Below are 23911 nucleotides of genomic sequence, written 5' to 3'. Positions count from 1 at the left end.
CTACGTGGCGGTGAGGTAGATCGCCCATTGACGTCACCAAAGCGGGAAGCGCTGTAGTGGATAACGGTCAACACTAGTTACCACAGTCACAAAGTCAAAAATGTCTATATCGTAAAAATTCATGAAAACAAAAATTAGATTTTTGGTGTTAATTTAAAATTAGGGTTAGGCATAATGTTAGTAGTGTGGTTAAGGTTAGGTTTAAAATCACATTTTAAGAAGATAATTTGTAGAAATGGGCGGGGTTTATTACTTTGTGGCTGTGGTGACGACAGTGAATAACTAATAGCTAGCGAGCATCTACTGAAAAAAATACACAATCGTGAATACTCAACTAATGTCGGTACCAAAGTAAAACAAGCGATCAAATAACGTCAGCTTGCCGCACCTTGATAATCGATGTGCGAGCCACATCACATGTCAACTGGTTGAATCGTTGCATGCACTGACAGCTGTCAGGGAAATGGAACATATCCGAACGCCTAAGGTAAGAAAGCTAGCTAGCGCCATTCACGTTACTGTTTTTTTGTTTAACCTCAGCAAAACATATCAAATGCATATGATGTAGCTAGTTAACTAACTTTAGCTAGCTATAATAACTTGCTTTGCAATTACAACAACGTCTGGTGCGTTGACAATGGTGCCCTAAAAGCTAACGTTAGGCCTGACAGATACAGGGCCAGTTAATTAGTTAGTTAGCTAGCTAACTTGTTAATATGCCCAGTCTTGTTTTGGTTCCAAGAGAAGCGGATGCTGCACGGCTGCATGAATGGCCATTACAATGGTTGTTTAGAATGGGCAAGTTGGCTCGCGCTTTGGGTGGTGATTTTAAGAACTTGATAGAGAGAGAGCTTCAGGGAAGCCACTGTAAACGTTGCTAGTAATATAAAACAGTATAGGTGGAGACAACCGAGTAGGCTACACCATGAAGACGATCTTTTTTTCTGTTTTGACAACAGACTGTCTGATGTGTTGTGTGCCAGTGACCTGTTTTTCTCGCTAGCCGCCTCCTGCAGCTGCCTGTCCTCCTTGGCACAAACACGATATTAGATTTATTGTACCAGCTGGATGTTTCCAGATAATGCACTTAGTGTGACAGATCATGGGGCCACCACTACGCCAAATGAGCAAAGTGGATTATTTTTTTGTATTTATGCTATAGTCAGAATAATGAGCTAGTTATACAATGATTTGCTATAGTGAGTGACAGACGTCATCACAGCCGCTGTTTTCACAAAACTGGCTCAAAGCTTTCATGTTGGTGGCACTGCAGTGAAGAGCCACCTCAAAGTCCTTTTGTATTTTTTTTTTATCAGTGAAGTGCCACCTGAAGGAGTGTGTCTGTTGAACTGGCACTTGTCGTGTGTGTTTGTTTTGTTCAGGTGAAAGATGGTGGGTGTGGTCGCCTGCAAGGGTATTACCCATCTGCAGTATTTTAGGCTCTGCCCCCCTGGACCCTGTTTGAACTCTTAATTAAAACATACAGACCGTCAACTCCTGAGATTTGCTGTGGCCTTGGGTCATGGGTGCACTAATCTGGATCATGCTGATATCCGAATCAAGGAAATAGGCCTTGGGACTGTGGAACTGCAATGCAGTTGGTGAACAGGACAGTCATCAGCTTGACTTCAGGCCCGTCATCAACCTTTTCTTTCCTCCTCTGTGTCTGTGTGTGTGTGTGTGTGTGTGTAGACTGACACACACACACACACACACGTCGACAAACACACACACACTCTCTTCTGTTTGCTACCAGGCCTTGACTGAGCTGACTGATCGCCATCCTGTGGCGTTGCCTAGCACCACACTGGTTGCTGGGAAACAGAGAGAGACTCAAAGAGAGGGAGAGAGAATAGGCTAGCCTATTTGTTAATCACAGATTAGAATAGTGCGGATGAAGTATATTCAGTCAAGTGTTCTAAATGTCATTAAAGTGATACAACCTACAGGGTGTGAAGACAAAGGTGAGAGTTAAATTAAGTAGTTCTTCATCTTGTCAACAGGAGTCAGTGAACCAGGAATGTTTTTGTTTTTTTTAAAGCATCCAGTCAGGAAATGATCAACTCTGGTTCGACAGACTCTGTCAATGTTCTACTGACATTCATGCTGTGGGAGTATTAGTGAGGACATGGTAATAGGACCAAAGGTTTTCACTACAAGTGTTTTTGTGCTTGGGTTTGAGTGGACAAAGGAAAGAGAGAGTCCAAATCTCTTTACAAAATGTTGCAAGGAGCCAAGTTTGACAGGTGTCACCGTAATCATAATTGCACCTGTGCAGGTGGAGCAGGTGCGTCTGTTGGAACGCTTCAGTAACAAGTCCACCAGCGGGACGCTGCACCTGACAGCCACACATCTCATCTTCGTGGAGAGCAATAACACTGCCACCACCGCTGCACAGGAGATCTGGGTAAGAAGTACCTCTATTCTAATACGGAATACAGAACACACCTCATCTCACACAGCGCTCTAAATTCTGAATGTAGGACTTGCTTCAGCTAATGCCTGACACACCCCATTACAGATTAGTGTTCATTAATGTCATAGGTGTGTGTGTGGGTGGTGTGAGGAAGTAGGGCAGTGTGAGGTGTGTGTAGTCTGTCTAGCGGTGATAGTTACTGTTGAGACACCGTGGGAACTGGGTTCGGCCTTCCTCAAGTGACAACTGTTGCTACAGTAACCTGCTGGCCCAGCCTATTCTCAACATCGCCTTGGTAACCTGTTGGCAGTGCCAGGTGGAAAGGGAGGGGTGAGAGAGTAGGAATGAGGGAAGACAGTAAGCTCTTATTAGGCCTACTTGACTTGATAAATCAAACTTCATTTGTCACATGCGCCGAATACAACGTGTAGACCTTACCGTGGAATGCTTACTTACCTTAACCAACCATGCAGTTCAAGAAAGAGTTAAGAAAATGTTTACCAAATAAACTGAAGTAAAAAGTAACACAGTAAAATAACAATAACGAGGCTATACAGGGGGTACCGAGTCAATGTGCGGGGTACAGGTTAGTCGAGGTCATTTGTACATGTCTGTATGGGTGAAGTGACTATGCATAGATAATAAACAGCAAGTAGCAGCAGTGCAAAACAAACGGTCTTTGACTTGGGTGACTGGAGTCTTTGACTATTTTTGCGGCTTTCCTCTGACACCTCCTAGTATATAGGTCCTGGATGGCAGGAAGCTTGGCCCCAGTGATGTACTGGGCCGTAGGCACTACCCTCTGTAGCACCTTAGTCAGCTGTTGAATCGGGTAGGTTAGTTAGTGCTGGCTGGGTTGGAGTCTGGAACAGAAATCTGTAAACCGTGTAGCTCCAGGGTCACGGTTGGAGTCGGATCTCTTAACAAAGACACTGCTGCCAGGCTTCCTACACACTTCCTTCCTCTTCCGACTGCTGAGCAAGGGGGAAAGTGTGTGTCAATTTGGTAGCTAGCACTCAGTCAGAGAGTCCGAGTATGTGTAGCAAGGCAAAATGTGCCTCCAGGGCATAAATATTCAAGAGATGCTGAGACTTTGTCTTAGGCTTGGGCGGTGTCCAGATTGTCATAACTTCATACCGGGCTATTCGGTAGTACCGGTACTGAATACAAGGGGCGCTATTGTAACCCGAAGGTTAGCAATGCTAATAAGTACATGTAAAATCCCATAAACAGTGCTAACTAAATATTAACGACTGCATTGGGAACATTGTATACAGTCTCTGACCTAAAGTATTTGCAGGACAAACATCCCAGCTCATGAAGTTATACAAGTAACTCCAAAATGCTACTCAGTTTGCTGCACGTGCAAAACAAGGCTCTTGATCCAGAGGGGATTCTTCTATTACCAGGCTAACCACTTACAGTGGATGTTCCACTAAAAGTTTGGCGATTATGCTGCGGGACTTAGAGGTAATTTGTGGTTTAGTACGGTACCCTGCGTCACCACTTCATTGCTCCAGACCAGCGCAAGGGGGAGTTGGAGTGCTGATTATGCTTTTGGGTCCTACGGTGTCTTTAACTGACAATGAATGGGCGACATAAACCTAAATAGAAACTGATAATTGTGCACAACTTCAGTATCACTTACTAATACTGTTTATTTTGTTAGGATTATTTTGCTCTTACTGTAGCCCACACCCGACCAGTCATGTTGTACAGCGCCTAAGTGGCGCAACGGTCTAAGACTCTGCATAGCAGTGCAAGCTGTGTTGCTACAGATGCTGGTTCAATACCCGTGCCCACCTCGACTGGGAGACCCATGAGATGACTGTAGGTTTTTGGTTTCTCTCCCTCTAAAAACCAAAATAAATCATTCAAAATAATAAACTGCCTTTATTTACAAATTAATAACAATGTCTCACCCTATTTGAAAGAATGTCCTTTATCTCGCACATCTTACACAAGGTTCAAGGCACGAGGGCAAGGGTGCGCTGCAGAGCCGCACACAGAAGACGGACCTAGCCCATGAGAAAGGGGTGGTGGACCCTCGCCCCACTGGGTAGCACAGAGCAACACTTTAAGGGGGATTGCGTTCTTAATGCCAGTCTGCACGTTCAAACTAAAATAATGTAACTAATAATGGCATCTTTATGCTTTCATTTATAAAATAATGATAAAAATATCCTCCAATCCTCTATATTTAATTATTGGCGGAGAGTCACATCATATTTTTTGCTATACTGCAGGCCTACCGTAGGCGACATGAGTCCCACTAGTGTTGAGTAATGTGCTGTTAAAAGTGGTGGTCTTATTTATTTAAACGGTACATTGAAGTTCCATCCTAACGGAAACAGAGGGATTTTTGTTTTTCTTGGATTAGAAACACCATAATATTAATCAAATTAATTAGGGTTTCTCTTCATTTGACTATTTTCTACATTTTAGAAAAGTAGTGAATATATCACAAATATGAAATAACCCCTATGGAATCCGTTAAGAACAAATTATTTACTAGGACAGCCTACTCCTTCCTCTCTGTCTAATTGAACCCCGGTCTCCCGCGTGCCTGCATGACACAGGGATTCTTTAGCTAAATAGCCCAGTACTGTAGGCTACTCCCGGCCGTCACGTTGCACAGCGCCATATTTTCCATGCTATCCTAACGGAAACCCAGAGGGTTTTTCATTTTTCTTAGGATAGAAACACCATTTCTTTATCAGCCCATTACACTATGTTTTTACAAAAAAAGGTTTTAAATTCTCTAGTACAGCTGCTATTGAAGGCTATCAAATGCTTCTCAAAGATGCCCTTTGGTGGTCAAAGTAGCACAAACTAGCATTAATGGTACCAGTGGTTCACACTTAAATAACGTGCCATAGAATTCTGCGTCACCGTGCAAGCTGTGCTGCAGTACCCTGCAACTTTTAAAGGAGGTACCGCTGTAACTAGATGGCTCACAAGCTACTAAATGAACAAACCAAATTAACAACTACAGAGCATTTAGCACATCTTTAGACAGTTAACTTAATAGTTATAAGAGTTTTTATAAGACATTTTTAGTTTAAATTCCATACTGTAGCTAGGTCACCTAGATCACTTGGCTGCACAACAGTGGGTGACTCAAGTCTCTCGTCATTGTGTGCTTGTAAACAAACACCATGTGACTGGCGAATAGCGTCAAGCTTCATAATGAAAAAATTACGTGACTGGTGAAATGAAGAACGCAATCTTTATCTCCTAATGTATAGCACAATTTGACTGCAGGTATTTATTTAAATGTAGCTACAAACGTTCACATTTATAAAAAAAAAAATATTTAAAAAACGTCTCAAATAGTTAAGGGTATTGAAATTCCATTTCTATTTTCAAATAACCCGCTATACGGTATATCGCCCAAACTTACCGTCTGACTCATTGCTACTTCTCTCTCACAAACACACACACACACACACTTAGTGTTGGAATGTTCTGCTAGTCATTAACTATGCTGATGAATGCGCATTTTAATAATGTCCCAGGGTTGGAGTCACTATAAGGTTGTTGGTTATCTAATATGATTATGGTGATGGGCTGATTTTAAATATGCTTATTTGGTGCATTGTCCTTTCATGCTCTCTGTTTTGATGGTCATGAAAAGGCTTTAATGAATTGGTAACCTCATTCACACACTCCTGGCAGATAGAAAAAGGTGATGAGGTATGATGATTGCAATGAGCGCGTGTGTGAGTGCACATTATCTCCCTGTGTCCTTTGTGTGTTTAAATGTTTGATAGAGTAAAAGAAAACGGTCTCTACCTCCTAGATTAAGATGACTTTATTTATCTGTTTTACAAAAGGTTAAACCGAAATTTGAGTTCCGCTTTTATCCCAACCCCTCTAAAAGACACACTTACATAGGTTGGAGCAGGGGACTGCTACACTGGGTGCCGATGAACCAGTTGTTGTGGGAGTTTAAATGCCTTGCTTAAGGGCACAATGGCAGGCAATCACATCTAGGATTTGATACCAGCGACCCTCCAGTTGCCAGCTCACTTCCCAACATATTTTTCCAGTCAGACCCAGGATTCGAACTGGAAACCTCCGGTGGCTGGCTTTTAACTGCTAAGTTACCTGCTGCCCCTACAGTATGTCCTGTGGTGTCATATTAAGGAAAGGTGTCATGACTGTTTTGTGTTCCCCTCCAGATCCTGCACCACCACATAGCGTCAGTGGAGAAGCTGTCGTTGACCACCAGCGGTTGTCCTCTGGTCATCCAGTGTCGTAACTTCAGAGTGGTCCACTTTGTGGTCCAGAGAGAGAGAGACTGTCACGACATCTACAGCTCACTGCTCAGATTGCTACGACCAGGTACCTACTGTACCTGAGCGTGTGTGTGTTTCAGTTAGGGCTGTGACGGTGATGGTTATTGGTCAGCTAAATGACCGTGGTCACCGTTTTAAAATCGTTAGAATAGCATTTTTATTTTATTTTTAAATGTAAGACGCACATTTCTTCCTCTCCTCTGCTCCTGACTGCATGTGCTGCTGCTGCAGGGAGGGGGGTGTTGCCGAGGCAACCAAAGACTTGTTTGCCACAACACCTTGCTTGTTTCAGCAAGGAGCAACAGTTTCATCACGTTGTAAAGAGTCCATGTTACCGCGGAAATGGACTCAACCGCAAGAATGACCTGCCGTCCTGTCTTCAGTCAGCAGTTCATTCCACCCCCCAAAAAACAAAAACTAAACGGTTATGACTGTTTATTTTAATGAGTCTTCATTCATAATCGTTGGTTAGATGATTATAAGGTAATTGTGCCCGCCTACTTTGAGTGTGCAGGACGGTTGAGTTGAGTGAAGTTTCTAAAGAATGTTGACATTTGCTTTCTCCATCTGTCTCCCTCCCTAGTATCCTATGATGAGCTCTATGCGTTCTCCTACAACCCCAAGCAAAACGAGCAGCAGAGAGAGGAAGGCTGGCAGCTCATCGATCTGGGGGCGGAGTTTGAGAGGATGGGCGTACCCTGTGACCGATGGCAGCTCACTGACGTCAACAGGGACTACAAGGTGGGCAGAGCGTTCCAATAGGATTCAGGATGTAATGGAATAAGAGTGGTTCAATATTTGACAACAAATCCCATGTTTCCTGTTGTAGATATGTGAGACGTATCCCAGGGACCTGTATGTGCCCATTACAGCCAGTAAGCCCATCATCGTCGGCAGCTCCAAGTTCAGGAGCAAAGGACGCTTTCCTGTCCTCACATACTTCTACCAGGAGAAGAAGGTAACACCCTACCCTACCCATCTTCACCCTTACTGTAACTTATTCTAAAATGTATTAAGTTGTTTTTTGTGTGTTTTTTTTCAATCTACACACAATACCCCATAATGAAAATGAAAAACAGGTTTGTATATTTTTTTTTTTTAGCAAATCTATTAAAAAGAAAAAAATGAAACCATTTACATAAGTATTCAGACCTTATTCTCAGTACTTTGTTGAAGCATCTTTGGCAGCGATTACTTCCTCAAGTCTTCTTGGGTATGACGCTACAAGCTTGGCACACCTGTATTTGGGGAGTTTCTCCCATTCTCTGCAGATCCTCAAGTTCTTTCAGGTTGGATAGGGAGTGTCACAGCACAGCTTTTTTCTGGTCTTTTCAGAGATGTTCAAGTCCAGCCTCTGGCTGGGCCACTCAAGGACATTCAGAGACTTGTCCTGAAGCCACTCCTGCATTGTCTTGGCTGTGTGCTTAGGGTCGTTGTCTTGTTGAAAGGTGAACCTTTCCCCTATCTGAGGTCTTGAGCGCACTGGAGCAGGTTTTCATCAAGGATCTCTCTGTACTTTGCTCTGTTCATCTTTCCCTCGATCCTGACTAGTCTCCCAGTCCCTGCTGCTGAAAAACATCCCCACAGCATGATGCTGCCACCACCATGCTTCATCGTAGGGATGGTGCCAGGTTTTCTCCAGAAGTGACGCTTGGCATGCAGGCCAAAGAGTTCAATCTTGGTTTCATCAGGCCAGAGAATCTTGTTCTCATGGTCAGAGTCCTTCAATGCCTTTTGGCAAACTCCAACCGGGCTGTCATGTGCTTTTTTTCTGAGGAGTGTCTTCCGCCTGGCCGCTCTACCATAAAGGCCTGATTGGTGGAGTGCTGCAGAGATGGTTGTCCTTCTGGAAGGTTCTCCCATCTCCACAGAGGATCTCTGGAGCTCTGTCAGTGACCATCGGATTCTTGGTCACCTCCCTGACCAAGGCCCTTTTGCTCCGTTTGGCCGGGACGGCCAGCTCTAGGAAGTGTCATGGTGGTTCCAAACTTCTTCCATTTAAGAATGATTGGAGGGGCCTCCAATCCTTCTTGGTCTAAGGCACTGCATCACAGTGCTAGCTGTGCCACCAGAGATTCTGGGTTCGAGCCCAGGCCCTGTCGGAGCCGGCTGTGACCGGGAGGCCCATGGGGCAGCGCAAATTGGCCCAGCGTCGTCCGGCAGGGACATCCTTGTGTCATCGCACACTAGCGACTCCTGTGGCGGGCCGGGCGCAGTGCACGCTGACCAGGTCTCCAAGTGTACGATGTTTCCTCTGACACATTGATGCGGCTGGCTTCCGGGTTGGATGTGTATTGTGTCAAGAAGCAGTGCGGCTTGGTTGTGTTGTGTTTCTGAGGACGCATGACTCCCGACCTTCGCCTCTCCCGAGTTCGTACGGGAGTTGCAGCGATGAGACAAGACTGTAACTACTACCAATTGGATACCACGAAATTGGGTGGTAAAAAAATAATGATTGGGACCTTTAATGCTGGATACATTTTTGGATACCCTTCCCCAGAGCTGTGCCTCTTCCTGTGACCTTATGGCTTGGTTTTTGCTCTGAAATGCACTGCCAACTGTGGGACCTTTACAGTTGAAGTCGGAAGTTTACATACACCTTAGCCAAATACATTTAAACTCCTTTTTTTTTCACAATTCCTGACATTTAATCCTCGTAAAAATTCCCTGTCTTAGGTCAGTTAGGATCACCACTTCATTTTAAGAATGTGAAAAGTCAGAATAATAGAGTGATTTTTATTTCAGCTTTTATTTATTTCATCACATTCCCAGTGTGTCAGAAGTTTACATACACTCAATTAGTATTTTGTAGCATTGCCTTTTTAAATTGTTTAACTTGGGTCAAATGTTTCGGGTAGCCTTCCACAAGTTTCCTACAAAAAGTTGGGTGAATTTTGGCCCATTCCTCCTGACAGAGGTGGTGTAACTTAGTCAGGTTTGTAGGCCTCCTTGCTCACACATGCTTTTTCTGTTCTGTTCACAAATGTTCTATAGGATGAGGTTTTGTGATGGTCCCTCCAATACCTTGACTTTGTTGTCCTTAAGCCATTTTCCACAACTTTGGAAGTTTGCTTGCGGTCATTGTCCATTTGGAAGAAACATTTGTGACCAAACTTCCCAATACTGATGTCTTGATGTTGCTTCAATATATCCACATAATTTCCCTGCTTCATGATGCCATCTATTTGGTGAAGTGCACCAGTCCCTCCTGCAGCAAAGCACCCCCACAACATGATACTGCCACCCCCGTGCTGCACGGTTGGGATGGTGTTCTTCGGCTTGCAAACATCCCCTTTTTTCTCCAACCATATCTATGGTTATTATGGCTAAACAGTTCTATTTTTGATTCATCAGACCAGAGGGCATTTCTCCAAAAAAGTATGATCTTTGTCCCCCTGTGCAGTTGCAAACTGTAGTCTGGCTTTCTTATGGCGGTTTTGGAGCAGTGGCTTCTTCCTTGCTGAGACACCTTTCAGGATATGTCGATATAGGACTCGTTTTACTGTGGATATAGATTATTTTGTACCCGTTTCCACCCAGCATCTTCACAAGGTCCTTTGCTGTTGTTCTGGGATTGATTTGCACTTTTCGTACCAAAGTACATTCATCTCTAGGAGACAGAACGCGTCTCCTTCCTGAGCGGTATGACGGCTGCGTGGTCCAATGGTGTTTATACTTGCGTACTATTGTTTGTACAGATGAATTTGGTACCTTCAGGCATTTGGAAATTGCTCCCAAGGATGAACCAGACTTGTGGAGGTCTACAAAAAAAATTCTGAGGTCTTGGCTGATTTTCTTTTGATTTTCCCATGATGTCATGCAAAGAGGCAATGAGTTTGAAGGTAGGCCAAATTATGTCAATTAGCCTATCAGAAGCTTCTAAAGCCATGACGTCATTTTCTGGAATTTTCCAAGCTCTTTAAAGGCACAGTCAACTTAGTGTGTGTAAACTTCTGACCCACTGGAATTGTGATACAGTGAATTATAAGTTAAATAATCTGTCTGTAAACAATTGTTGGAAGAATGACTTGTCATGCACAAAGTAGATGTCCTAACCGACTTGCCAAAACTATAGTTTGTTAACAAGAAATTTGTGGAGTGGTTGAAAAACGAGTTTTAATGACTCCAACCTAAGTGTATGTAAACTTCCGACTTAAACTGTATATAGACAGGTGTGTACCTTTCCAAATCATGTCTAATTTAATCTACCACAGGTGGACACCAATGAAGTTGTAGAAACATCTCAAGGATGATCAATGGAAACAGGATGCACCTGAGCTCAATTGAGTCTCATAGCAAAGGGTCTGAATACTTATGTAAATAAGGTTTTTCAGGGCCTCCCGAGTGGCACAGTGACCACTAGAGATTCTGGATTCAAGTCCAGGCTCTGTCGCAGCGACCGGGAGAGACCCATGGGGTGGCGCACAATTGGCTCAGCGTCTTCCGGGTTAGGGGTGGGTTTGACCGGCAGGGATGTTCGTGTCCCATCGCACACTAGCGACTCCTATGATGGGCCAGGCACATTGCTCTTGACCTTCGCCTCTCCTGAGTCCGTAAGGGAGTTGCAGTGATGAGACGATTGTAACTATCAATTGGATACCACGAAATTGGGGAGAAAAGGGGGTAAAAAAAAAATGCAAATAATAAGGTATTTCAGTTTTTATTTGTTGTACATTTTCAAACATTTCTAAAAACCTGTTTTTGCTTTATCATTATGGGATATTGTGTGTAGTATTTAAAATAAAAAAAACATTTTAGAATAAGGCTGTAACGTAATAAAATGTGGAATAAGTCAAGGGGTCTGAATACTTTCTGAATGCACTGTATACCCTACCCATCTTCACCCTAAACATATTACACGTATCTGCTTTTATTTGGCCCCCCAGGTTCTTTCTTTTTATTGTTGAGAATTTTAATCAGTCCCAAGTCATTTTAATTTAAGTCATCTGTTCCCAAGTATTCCCACACACAATGGAGAGAGATTATTGAATACAAATGTAAGGTTTGAAATGATTGTGCTAGTTGAATATTATCTGTTTGGGCTTCTTTCCGTCAATTTACAGTCTACAAATTATTTTATAATTATGTTCAGGCCCCCCGACCATCTGCTCAAGGAAAAATCTGTACACAGTGAATCTAGTTGATGACCCCTACCCTAACATTTTACCACTGATCACAACACCAGTCATAATCTAAACCTAATCTATACTGTTACTTTTACCATTTCACCCCAACACAATATTCCCAACCTAACAAGTCTCTGTAAATCGTCCGGTTAGGTGTATGGGGCCTAACCCCTGTTTTCTGTGCTCGACCCTGTCCCCTGCAGGCAGCAGTGTGTCGGTGCAGCCAGCCTCTCTCTGGGTTCAGCGCACGATGCCTGGAGGACGAGAGCATGTTGCAGGCCATCAGCAAAGCCAATCACAACAGCCGATTTGTCTACGTCATGGATACCAGGCCCAAGGTACCTAATCGCAACGCCGTTAGCAAGCTCTTCCCAAAGAATGTGGACATTCTCAGTCCATTCCTTCATTCTTTTGTTTATCGCCCTCCCTCTCTGCAGTTGAATGCCATGGCCAACAGAGCAGCAGGTAAAGGCTATGAGAATGAAGATAACTACTCCAACATCCGCTTCCAGTTTGTGGGGATCGAGAACATCCACGTGATGAGGACCAGCCTACAGAAACTCCTGGAAGGTCAGACGGGCACACTCACTCACACCACACATGCACTACACCCACATGCACTATTTACTTCACCCCTTCCATCTCTCTCTGCCTGTCTCAGTGGTGGGAAGTCGTTTTCTGTCGGTAAATGACTACCTGCTGGGCTTGGAGAGCTGTGGTTGGCTACGGCACGTCAAAGCTGTGGTAGATGCAGCCATCTTCCTCACCAAGGTAAGGCCATGTCCTTTCTCCAATCACTTTCTGCTTTCCACTTCAGTTTAGTCACACTGTGATTGCAGACAGTTAGGGGTATAAACGTTAATTTGGGATCCTTAACGTTTTAAGAAAAATCCCAAACCGAAAAACAATGTAGCAGTGCCGTTATCACACAACATGATTTTGCGTGTTATATCCTAACTAGACTATATGCTATATAGGTCTGGGGAAAGTTGTTTCATGTAAATAAAGCCAGAGTGGAAGAGGTGAACTTGAGGCTACTTTGGTGAATTTGCGAGGAATGCAAAACAGATTACCAAGTCACATGCGCACCTCTCTCCCTCACGCTGGCTCGCCTGGGGGCGTATTCATTCTGCCCATTCTATTCTTAAACAGAAGAAAACGGGGAGGGACCTACCTGCATTTGTCTGTAGAAACTCTAGTTTTAGTTGAAACACGCTTCTCAACTGTTAGAGCAGTGTCATGATCGTGATGCCAGTGTGTGTTCAGTCTTCCGTCTGTTGCGTGTAGAATATCCTAGCCTATTCATTGATAATAGACCCTGCTTTACTGAAGGTGCGAGACATTGCAAGGAAATAAATAGTGAGATACAGCATCCCGTTGCGATATATAGCTTTTGACTGCCTATAGATGGGCCTAGTGCACGGTTCTGACTGTCTGCCTGCCTGGTGGCTGACCTGACTATGCTGTGCCCCTCCCCTCGCTATCCGTCCCTCGCTAGCTCGCTATGAAAGATGCAAGTGTTTGTGTTCGTGGAAGTACGGCAACTACTCAGTCTCCTCTGTTCCAAAAATACTGAATCTTTAGGAGTTGATTCTGAGCGGAATCTAATCTTGGCATTCAGAAATGCGAGTCAACACCGGGAGTCGACGTGCAGCTGAGGAATCAATTATTTTGGAGTCGACTCTCCACCATTTTTCTAATTTGTCACATTAAGCAGGTAGCCTAGCACTTAGAGCATTGGGACAGTAACCGAAAGGTCACTGGTTCTAATACCCTAATCCTGACCATGTAAAACAACACATTTTACTGCACCTTTCTGGTGTGTGTGACAATTAAAACATTGTATTTAAAAATATATAATTTATTTACAAGTTATGATAATGGCAATGGTAGTGATTTAACTTCAGTCCCCCTCCCCCATAGGCAGTGACCGTAGAAGGAGCCAGTGTGTTGGTCCACTGTTCAGACGGCTGGGATCGGACAGCCCAGGTCTGCTCTCTGGGAGCTCTGCTCATGGACCCCTACTACCGCACCATCAAAGGCTTCATGGTGTGTGTGTGTGTGTGTGTGTGTGTGTGTTACTGCACCATCAAACAACTTCCCTATGCCTGTAGAGGAAGGAAACATGTCATAAGAAACTCTGCTCTCTCTGTGTTTCAGGTCCTCATAGAGAAAGACTGGATCTCATTTGGACACAAGTTTGCAGACAGGTGTGACCAGTTGGATGGAGACCCCAAGGAGGTGTCCCCCGTCTTCACACAGTTCCTGGAGTGTGTGTGGCAGCTCACCGAGCAGTTTCCCCAGGTGTGTGTGTGTGTGTGTGTGTGCAGGCATCTGGTGTTTCCAGTATACTCACCACATAGCAGCCATCACAGTGGAAGTGTGAGGAATGATTGTGGTGATGATGATGATACCTACTCTTCCTCAGGCGTTTGAGTTCAGTGAGTGGCTGCTGCTGCAGATCCATGAACATGTTCACTCCTGTCAGTACGGAAACTTCCTGGCCAACAACCAGAGACGGAGAGAAGAGCTGCAGTGAGTAAACCACAAACATGCTTTCCATCTCTCTCCCACTCACTCACTCAGTCTTCTCTCTCTCTCCTGCCAGACTTGGAGACAGGACTCACTCTCTGTGGGCGTTTCTGTTAAGAGAGCAGCAGAACTACCTAAACCCTGCCTACTGCCCCACCTACGCAGACACACACCCTGTCCTAGAACCCTCCACCCTGCCCTGCCACTTCAAGTAAGAACTAGTCTTTTACCTCCTCTCTCTCTCTCCTTCCCTCATCCACTCTACTCTAAGAATATCCTTTCTCTATCCTTTCCTCATCATCCTAATCTCGGTTTCACTCCACACTACTTTGTCCCACCTGGACAAAAGGAACACTTATGTGAGGATGCTGTTAATTGACTACAGTTCACCGGTCAACACCCTAGTGCCCTCCAAGCTCATCACTAAGCTAAGGACCCTGGTATTAAACACCTTCTGCAACAACATATCCGCCATGCTGACCCTCAACAAGGGGGCCCCTCAGGGGTACGTGCTTAGTCCCCTCCTGTTCACCCATGACTGTGTGGCCGAGCACGACTCCAACACCATCATTAAGTTTGCAGATGGTGGTAGGCCTGATCACCGACGACGATAAGACAGCCTACAGGGAGGAGGTCAGAGACCTGGCAGTGTGGTGCCAGAACAACAACCTGATCGTGGTCTATAGGAAATGGAGGGCAGAGCACGCCCCCATCCACATAGCCGGGGCTGTTGTGGGACAGGTCTAGAGCTTCAAGTTCCTCTGTGTCCACATCACTAAGGAATTATCATGGTCCACACATCAACACAGTCGTGAAGAGGGCAGGACAACGCCCCTTTCCCCTCAGGAGGCTGAAAAGATGGGCCCTCGGATCCTCAAAGTTCTACAGCTGCACCATTGAGAGCATCTTGACTGACTGCTTCACCACTTGGTATTTTAACTGCTTGGCATCCGACCGCAAAATGCTACAGAGTGCGTACGGCCCAGTACATCACTAGGGCTGAGCTCCCTGCCATCCAGGACCTCTATACAGGACGGTGTCAGAGGAAGGCCCTAAAAATCTTCAGTCATAAACTGTACAGTACCCTGTGTATATAGCCATCCCCTCATTTTCATTAAAATAAAAAAAATTCTCTGCATTGCTGGGAAGGGTCCGTAATTAAGCATTTCACTGTTAGTTTACACCTGTTGTTTACGAAGAAAATACAATTACATTTTGATCTCTCCCCCTTTTCCACCTCTCCGTCCCTCTCTCTTCTTCCTCTCCATCCCTCTCTCTCATCAACCCTACACTGTTATACATTCTTTTCTCTGTCTCTCTCGCGTGCTCTCGCTCTCTCTCTCTCTGTCTCTCTCTCTCTCTCTCTGTGTGTGTCAGGTTCTGGAGGAATATGTACCACCAGTTTGATCGCTCCATGCACCCCCGTCAGTCTGTCCTGAAGAACGTTCTCACCCTGAAAGAGAGCAACTGCCAACTGGAGGACACAATAAAAGACCTGGAGACTGTGAGTACTTGTATCAAATCAAATTTTATTTGTCACATACAAATGGTTAGCAGATGTTAATGCGAGTGTAGTGAAATGCTTGTGCCTCTAGTTCCGACAATGCAGTAATAACCAACAAGTAATCTAACTAACAATTCCAAAACTACTGTCTTATACACACAAGTGTAAGGGGATAAAGAATATGTACAGTGCCTTGCGAAAGTATTCGGCCCCCTTGAACTTTGCGACCTTTTGCCACATTTCAGGCTTCAAACATAAAGATATAAAACTGTATTTTTTTGTGAAGAATCAACAACAAGTGGGACACAATCATGAAGTGGAACGACATTTATTGGATATTTCAAACTTTTTTAACAAATCAAAAACTGAAATCAAATCAAAAACCATAAAAAGTGTCGTTTAAAGTTTGCCACAAGCCACCTGGGAGACACATCAAACGTGGAAGAAGGTGCTCTGGTCAGATGAAACCAAAATTGAACTTTTTGGCAACAATGCAAAACGTTATGTTTGGCGTAAAAGCAACACAGCTCATCACCCTGAACACACCATCCCCACTGTCAAACATGGTGGTGGCAGCATCATGGTTTGGGCCTGATTTTCATCAGCAGGGACAGGGAAGATGGTTAAAATTGATGGGAAGATGGATGGAGCCAAATACAGGACCATTCTGGAAGAAAACCTGATGGAGTCTGCAAAAGACCTGAGACTGGGACGGAGATTTGTCTTCCAACAAGACAATGATCCAAAACATAAAGCAAAATCTACAATGGAATGGTTCAAAAATAAACATATCCAGGTGTTAGAATGGCCAAGTCAAAGTCCAGACCTGAATCCAATCGAGAATCTGTGGAAAGAACTGAAAACTGCTGTTCACAAATGCTCGCCATCCAACCTCACTGAGCTTGAGCTGTTTTGCAAGGAGGAATGGGAAAAAATGTCAGTCTCTCGATGTGCAAAACTGATAGACATACCCCAAGCGACTTACAGCTGTAATCGCAGCAAAATGTGGCGCTACAAAGTATTAACTTAAGGGGGCTGAATAATTTTGCACACCCAATTTTTCAGTTTTTGATTTGTTAAAAAAGTTTGAAATGTCCAATAAATGGCGTTCCACTTCATGATTGTGTCCCACTTGTTGTTGATTCTTCACAAAAAAATACAGTTTTATATCTTTATGTTTGAAGCCTGAAATGTGGCAAAAGGTCGCAAAGTTCAAGGGGGCCGAATACTTTCGCAAGGCACTACATAAAGATATATGAATGAGTGATGGTACAGAGCGGCATAGGCAAGATACAGTAGATGGTATCGAGTACAGTATATACATATGAGATGAGTATGTAAACAAAGTGGCATAGTTAAAGTGGCTAGTGATGCATGTATTACATAAAGATGCAGTAGATGATATAGAGTACAGTATATACGTATACATATGAGATGAATAATGTAGGGTATGTAAACATTATATTAGGTAGCATTGTTTAAAGTGGCTAGTGATATATTTTACATTTCCCATCAATTCCCATTATTAAAGTGGCTGGAGTTGAGTCAGTGTGTTGGCAGCAGCCACTCAATGTTAGTGGTGGCTGTTTAACAGTCTGATGGCCTTGAGATAGAAGCTGTTTTTCAGTCTCTCGGTCCCAGCTTTGATGCACCTGTACTGACCTCGCCTTCTGGATGATAGCGGGGTGAACAGGCAGTGGCTCGGGTGGTTGTTGTCCTTGATGATCTTTATGGCCTTCCTGTGACAGGGTGGTGTAGGTGTCCTGGAGGGCAGGTAGTTTGCCCCTGGTGATGCGTTGTGCAGACCTCACTACCCTCTGGAGAGCCTTACGATTGTGGGCGGAGCAGTTGCCGTACCAGGCGGTGATACGGCCCGCCAGGATGCTCTCGATTGTGCATCTGTAGTTTGTGAGTGCTTTTGGTGACAAGCCGAATTTCTTCAGCCTCCTGAGGTTGAAGAGGCGCTGCTGCGCCTTCTTCACGATGCTGTCTGTGTGGGTGGACCAATTCAGTTTGTCTGTGATGTGTATGCCGAGGAACTTAAAACTTGCTACCCTCTCCACTACTGTTCCATCGATGTGGATAGGGGGGTGTTCCCTCTGCTGTTTCCTGAAGTCCACAATCATCTCCTTAGTTTTGTTGATGTTGAGTGTGAGGTTATTTTCCTGGGGTCTGGGTTGATGGGTTGTGTTGAGGGCAACTATTGTTTTTCTATCCTGTTTTTATGCATTTTTTTTCATGGTGCAGTGTTAACGCATTGTTTGTTTATTGGAGAAGGGGTGTATAGATGTGGGGGGAATGAGCAGAGGCAGGTTGTTGTAGTAACGGAAACTCTGGTGGTGGAGGTGAGTACAGGGTCTGTGGGGCATGCCGAGGAGGTGAGTACAGGGTCTGTCACCTCCTCACCGTTCCCCACAGACCCTGTACTCACCACCTCAGCATGCTTAGCGTTCCCCACAGACCCTGTACTCACCACCTCAGCATGCTTAGCGTTCACCACAGACCCTGTACTCACCTCCTCAGCATGCTTAGCGTTCCCCACAGACCCTGTACTCACCTCCTCAGCATGCTTAGCGTTCACCACAGACCCTGTACTCACCTCCTCAGCATGCTTAGCGTTTTATGGTTAGGCTGCCTTAACATGAAAGCAGCAGAGACTGGGGGAGAGGGGTTTGTAAAAACAAAACAATTTCAATGTGATTTAAAAAAAAAATATTATGTATATATTTTTTTTACAAGAGACTCAGTGATGTGAAGAATGGAGTGGATTGGGGGGGGTCTGGTGAAAGGGGGCGCAGGTGCTGAGCCATGGCACAAAGCTTAGTGCAGGGTAGCTATGCTTCCCCCCGGGACTGGGTGTCAACATTAGTGGTTAGAGACTAAATCCACAACCCTTTCTTTCATAAATGTGTATGCACCTAGTCCAGGATGGGAGAGGGGCTTTTGTAAAGGTGGTTGGGGGGAGGGTGAACACAACTCGTTTGGATCGTATCTATACATTCAAAAATCAGCCTCCATTCTCCCAGTTGGACTTTCAGACCATCATATTGCCATGGCTCACTTCTCTGTTTCACCAGGGCCCAGGCAGGTGTCCTATTGAAAATTCAAATTTAAGCTCTTACAAGATAACACTTTTTTCTCAAGCTTTTGGGAGAGGTGGGGACACCGGAAAGGGGAGTTTGAGTCTCTGTCAGTGGTGGGATGTATGGAAAGCCCAGATTGGGTTCTTCTGTCAGCAGTATACAGCCTTTTCTTCTTCAGGGTACTTGGGGAGCTTGAGTGTAGCGGAGGTTGAGCTGGTGTGGCAGGATAGGGTGGGTGATGCAAGATCATCTATCAACTACACTGGGACATGGGGCTCTTTATCCCATCAAAGAGAGGAGCACTTGTAAAGAGTTTTCCATGTTGAGAGAGCTGTCAGCATCCATTTCTTGTTTGGGTTGGAAAAACAGAGTGGGGAAACAAGAAAACCCATTGTTTACGTTTGTCTGATGGGCGTGTAACTTCTGTTGTGAGGGAGATGCGCACACACACACACACCACCCCCTTCCCCCCGGCGGATTGCTTGCGGACATGCAACGTAAATACATGGATTATTTTCTGTCCAGGAGGGAGGACAAGGCCTGGTGGACCTGGAGAGCAGGGTGGCCTCATTCTGACTCGAAGCAGTGCAGAGGCTACTGTACCACACTGATGTTAGCTGGAGGGAACCAGCATGCGCTCTGTTTGAGTGGTTTAGGGCTGGGCCGCAAGCTCTTCTTCATGAGAAGAAGCCGGAGAGACTAAACGAAGCAGGGGTCTCTGATTTCTATGCTGCAGTACTGAGTGCTTGGCAGCTGCTGAGGCCCACACGAGGGGGAGGTGTGGGAGAAGCCCATCTTCCACAACCCACTGATCCCTTTGAGGTCCGTTTGTTCAGCCACCCTGCAGTGACGTTTAATGGCAGCAGGAGACTAGCTGACCAACGACTGGTGGGGGGTGGGAAACCCCCCAGGAGTTGGCACAACAGGCGGGACTAACGTCTCTCAGGTTGCTGCAGAGAGACATGGGAAGGTCCAGGAGGCTCTGCCTGAGCCAGTGAAGTGTGTGCTAGAGCAGCCTCTGGAGGAGTGGCCACCACTGCAAGTGACAGCAGAGACTGATATTACTGATATTTAGCACACCGAGCCTGTGGGAGTTTGTGGAAGTGGGGGGTAAGGCGCTGTACACCCTCCTTGTTCAAGGTTAGGCACATCAGGAGCTTAGTGGGAGTGACGGGGCATCAGGGGGTTGTGGGGGGCTGAGAGCATGGCAGGGTATAGGTGGAGGGTGCTCTATAAGCTCCCAGTGCCAAACATGTCAGAGGACCTCCAGTGGAGGGTATTACATGGAGCCCTGGTCACCAATAGCTATAGGGTTGACCTGGAGTTGGGGAGGGGTATCTGTTTTGTGCAGTGACTGAGACTGATCATGTATTTTTCTGTGTGCCAGGATAATGCTGTTATTGTCTCTAGACTCTGTGTGTGAGGTTGGGAGTGGTCTTCTCTGTGGGAATGTTTGTGATTGGGGCCAAGCTATTCAAGCAGAGAAAAGGGTCAAATGTGTTTTGCTGAACTGTTTGTTTGGCCAGGCCAAGTTGGCTGTGTGGCTAACAAGAACGAACCCTGCCTTAGGTTTGAATTGTATAAAATGATTAACAGTGTGGCGTCATTTCATGAGGTGTGGGGGCTCAGGGGTCTGTCTCTTTGTATACCTCAATGATGTCGCTCTTGCTGCGGGTGATTCTTTGATCCACCTCTATGCAGACGACACCATCCTGTATACATCTGGCCCTTCTTTGGACACTGTTAACTAAACTCCAGATGAGCTTCAATGCTATAAAACTCTCCTGTGGCCAACTGCTCTTAAATGCAAGTAAAACTAAATGCATGCTCTTCAACCGATCGCTGCCCGCACCTGCCCGCCCGTTCAGCATCACTACTCTGGACGGTTCTGACTTAGAATATGTGGACAACTACAAATACCTAGGTGTCTGGTTAGACTGTAAACTCTGCTTCCGGACTCACATTAAGCATCTCCAATCCAAAGTTAAATCTAGAATCGGCTTCCTATTTCGCAACAAAGCATCCTTCACTCATGCTGCCAAACATGCCCTCGTAAAACTGACCATCCTACCCATCCTCAACTTCGATGATGTCATCTATAGAATAGTCTCCAACGTTCTACTCAATAAATTGGATGTAGTCTATCACAGTGCCACCCGTTTTGTCACCAAAGCCCCATATACTACCCACCACTGTGACCTGTACACTCTCGTTGGCTGGCCCTCGCTTCATACTCATTGCCAAACCCACCGGCTCCAGGTCATCTACAAGTCTACGCTAGGTAAAGCCCCGCCTTATCTCAGCTCACTGACACGCGCTCCAGCGGGTATATCTCCCTGGTTACCCCCAAAGCCAATTCTTCCTTTGTCCGCCTCTCCTTCCAGTTCTCTGCTGCCAATGACTGGAACGAACTGCAAAAATCACTAAAGCTGGAGACCCTTACCTCCCTCACTAGCTTTAAGCACCAGCTGTCAGAGCAGCTCACAGATCACTGCACCTGTACATAGCTCATCTGTAATTAGCCCATCTAATCTACCTCATCCCCATACTGTATTTATTTATTTATTTATTTATTTATCTTGCTCCTTTGCACCCCAGTATCTCTACTTGCACATTCGTCTTCTGCACATTCTACCATTCCACTGTCTAATTGCAATATTGTAATTACTTCGCCTCCATGGCCTATTTATTGCCTTACCTCTCTTATCCTACCTCATTTGCACATGCTGTATAAAGATTTTTCTACTGTATTTTTGATTGTATGTTTGTTTTACTCCATGTGTAACTCTGTGTAGTTATGTGTCCAACTGCTTTGCTTTATCTTGGCCAGATCGCAGTTGTAAATGAGAACTTGTTCTCAACTAGCCTACCTGGTTAAATAAAGGTGTAAGTTAATAAATAAATAAAATATGGCTTGAGAGGAGGGGTTAGAGGTACGGTTTTAATGTGGTGCTGGTGTATTGAAACGACACACAATGTGACATCAATCAGCACATCAGAATTCTGAAAACAACAGGTGATTGTGTGGAGGTATTGGTGGTGCGCAATGTGTTTTTATGGGTGGGGGGGTTCTCGTTACTAAATCTAACCCTATGTCTCCTTCTTTGTCCCTCCAGAGGCTACAGAAGCATGGCATCAGCCCCCCCACCCCGGACCCCCAGGCTTCCCCTAGAGACCAACGCATCCTCCCCACGCGCCCTCACTCCCTCATCCTGGGAGCCCCCCTCAGCCGGAAGGAGGCACAGCGACAGCAGGAGGAGGAGGAGGAGGAGGAGGAGGTGGGAGAGGAGGTGACAGAGTGCTGCAGTGACACAGAGCGGACAGTAGAGGGCAGCAGCGGTACAGAGCGCAAGGAGAGCTACAGTGACCTACAGGGGACATACGGGGCCAAGGCCGAGCCCGCTGTGGTCAGCCTGGAGTTTGGAGTGGCCCGCATGACCTGCTGAGGCGTGTGATACTGGAGAAATGGAGGAGGGGTGATTGGGCTGGAATGGAGGGAGGAGGAATGGAAAGAGTGAGAGATGGGGTCACTAAAGGATGAGTGCGTGCATGTGTGAGTGTGTGTTGGTGTGAGTGCGTGTGTGAGTTGTGTTTAGCCATATTCCTATGTTGGCAAATGAAGGTTGTATTATAAATCTTTATAGAAAGCGGCATTTACTGCACATAGAAAGGCTTGTTTTTAAGAATGTTGAAAAGCACTAAAGAGAATAAATGACATCATGAAGATCTGTGTGTTCTGTCTGCCTATATGTTATTCAACTCCACACAACTGTATTTGTGAAAGCCAATGCTCTGTAGAACAGTTCCTGGCATCAGACTGTGTCTGCTCTGATCTCTTGATGTTCAAACCATCAGATTCTCCCCTTAATCCAACGTCTAGCCGATTTAGTAATGAACATCCCATAATTCATGTTCTTAATATTGTGATCCTCCAGATGGGGTGACGGCCAGGTACAGATTTGAGTTCTAAAACGTCTCGTTCCTCCGTCTAAGCCAGAACATCTTTGGATAACCCTGTTTTAACGTGGAATCGCACTGAAATCAGATCATTTATCCTTCAAACTGTTCCATCTTCCGAGATTGCATGATTCCACTGTAATCTGAATGATGGATGCTGAAAGCTGATTTTTACTTCCATGTCCAACATTCATCTGTGGACATGGCATTGAGATAATCCCATTGGCTCCCTTGGGTTGATTGGATAATCCAGTTGGTTACCTTTGTCTCACTGGGTAAGGTCATAACCCCATTTTCAAGGTAATTGCCATAGTTACTCTGGGGTCATAGAACATTGGAGGGGTCAGCAGGAGAACAAGGAGGCTGTGTGTGAGAGGCTGGAAGAGTTTGTCAATCCATTAGAGGAGACTAGAGCAGGGCTGTCAACTCATTCCATGGAGGGCCTAGTGTCTGCTGGTTTTTCCTTTCAATGAACACCTGGACAACTAGGTGAGAAGGGAGTTCCTTACTAATTAGTGACCTTAATTAATCAATCAAGTACAAGGGAGGAAGGAAAACCCACAGACGCTTGGCCCTCCATGGAATGAGTTTGACATGTGCAGTAGAGCCTCTGACCAGGTTATCGCGATCTTTCAGACAGTTCCTCATGTTCCATTGGTGAGAACGTCAGGGTGACTATACCCTGATGAAGACCGCTTGTCTGTCAACGTTGGTTAGGTTATTCAGTTATTGCATCGGAGCTCCTAGCGTGTGCGGCTCTCCATTCATTTTTCAAGTGTTCTACTCCGCTAGGCAGCACCTCGCCTAAACAGGTGTGCGTTTTTTCCCCTGCCTCCACATTGGTGAGAACAGCCATAGCTGGCATCGAGCAGGTGGTCGCTATAACACACTGTGGCGACAGCAAGCAATAGGACAGTCACCCATTGGTTTTAGTTGTTCGTTGTAGTGCATCTGAGCTGGCCATTAGAACTAGGCCCTCCTTGATTCCCCTT

The 23911-nt window shown here is 45.3% G+C and overlaps 1 protein-coding gene across 2 annotated transcripts; it reads left to right on the top strand.

Moving 5' to 3' along the window:
- The first annotated feature begins 246 nt into the window (after positions 1 to 246).
- On the top strand, positions 247 to 22688 carry mtmr6 (myotubularin related protein 6). 2 transcript variants are annotated; one of them, XM_024406243.2, is made up of 14 exons: positions 248 to 487; positions 2279 to 2407; positions 6601 to 6763; positions 7301 to 7458; positions 7547 to 7675; positions 12047 to 12181; positions 12281 to 12413; positions 12505 to 12614; positions 13767 to 13892; positions 14004 to 14147; positions 14272 to 14378; positions 14452 to 14586; positions 15753 to 15879; positions 22079 to 22688. In XM_024406243.2, exons 1-14 carry the CDS (start codon positions 464 to 466, stop codon positions 22406 to 22408), a joined length of 1950 nt encoding a protein of 649 aa, XP_024262011.1. In that variant the 5' UTR covers positions 248 to 463; the 3' UTR covers positions 22409 to 22688. The 2 variants fall into 2 exon arrangements, with proteins under 2 accessions (XP_042154871.1, XP_024262011.1); XM_042298937.1 differs by having other exon boundaries at positions 247 to 487; positions 12047 to 12413.
- Positions 22689 to 23911: the final 1223 nt, after the last annotated feature.

The sequence above is a fragment of the Oncorhynchus tshawytscha genome, linkage group LG16 (genome assembly GCF_018296145.1).
Source record: "Oncorhynchus tshawytscha isolate Ot180627B linkage group LG16, Otsh_v2.0, whole genome shotgun sequence".
NCBI lineage: Eukaryota > Metazoa > Chordata > Actinopteri > Salmoniformes > Salmonidae > Oncorhynchus > Oncorhynchus tshawytscha.
Note: the sequence above shows the minus strand (reverse complement) of the source record. Positions and strands in the feature narration are given on the sequence as shown.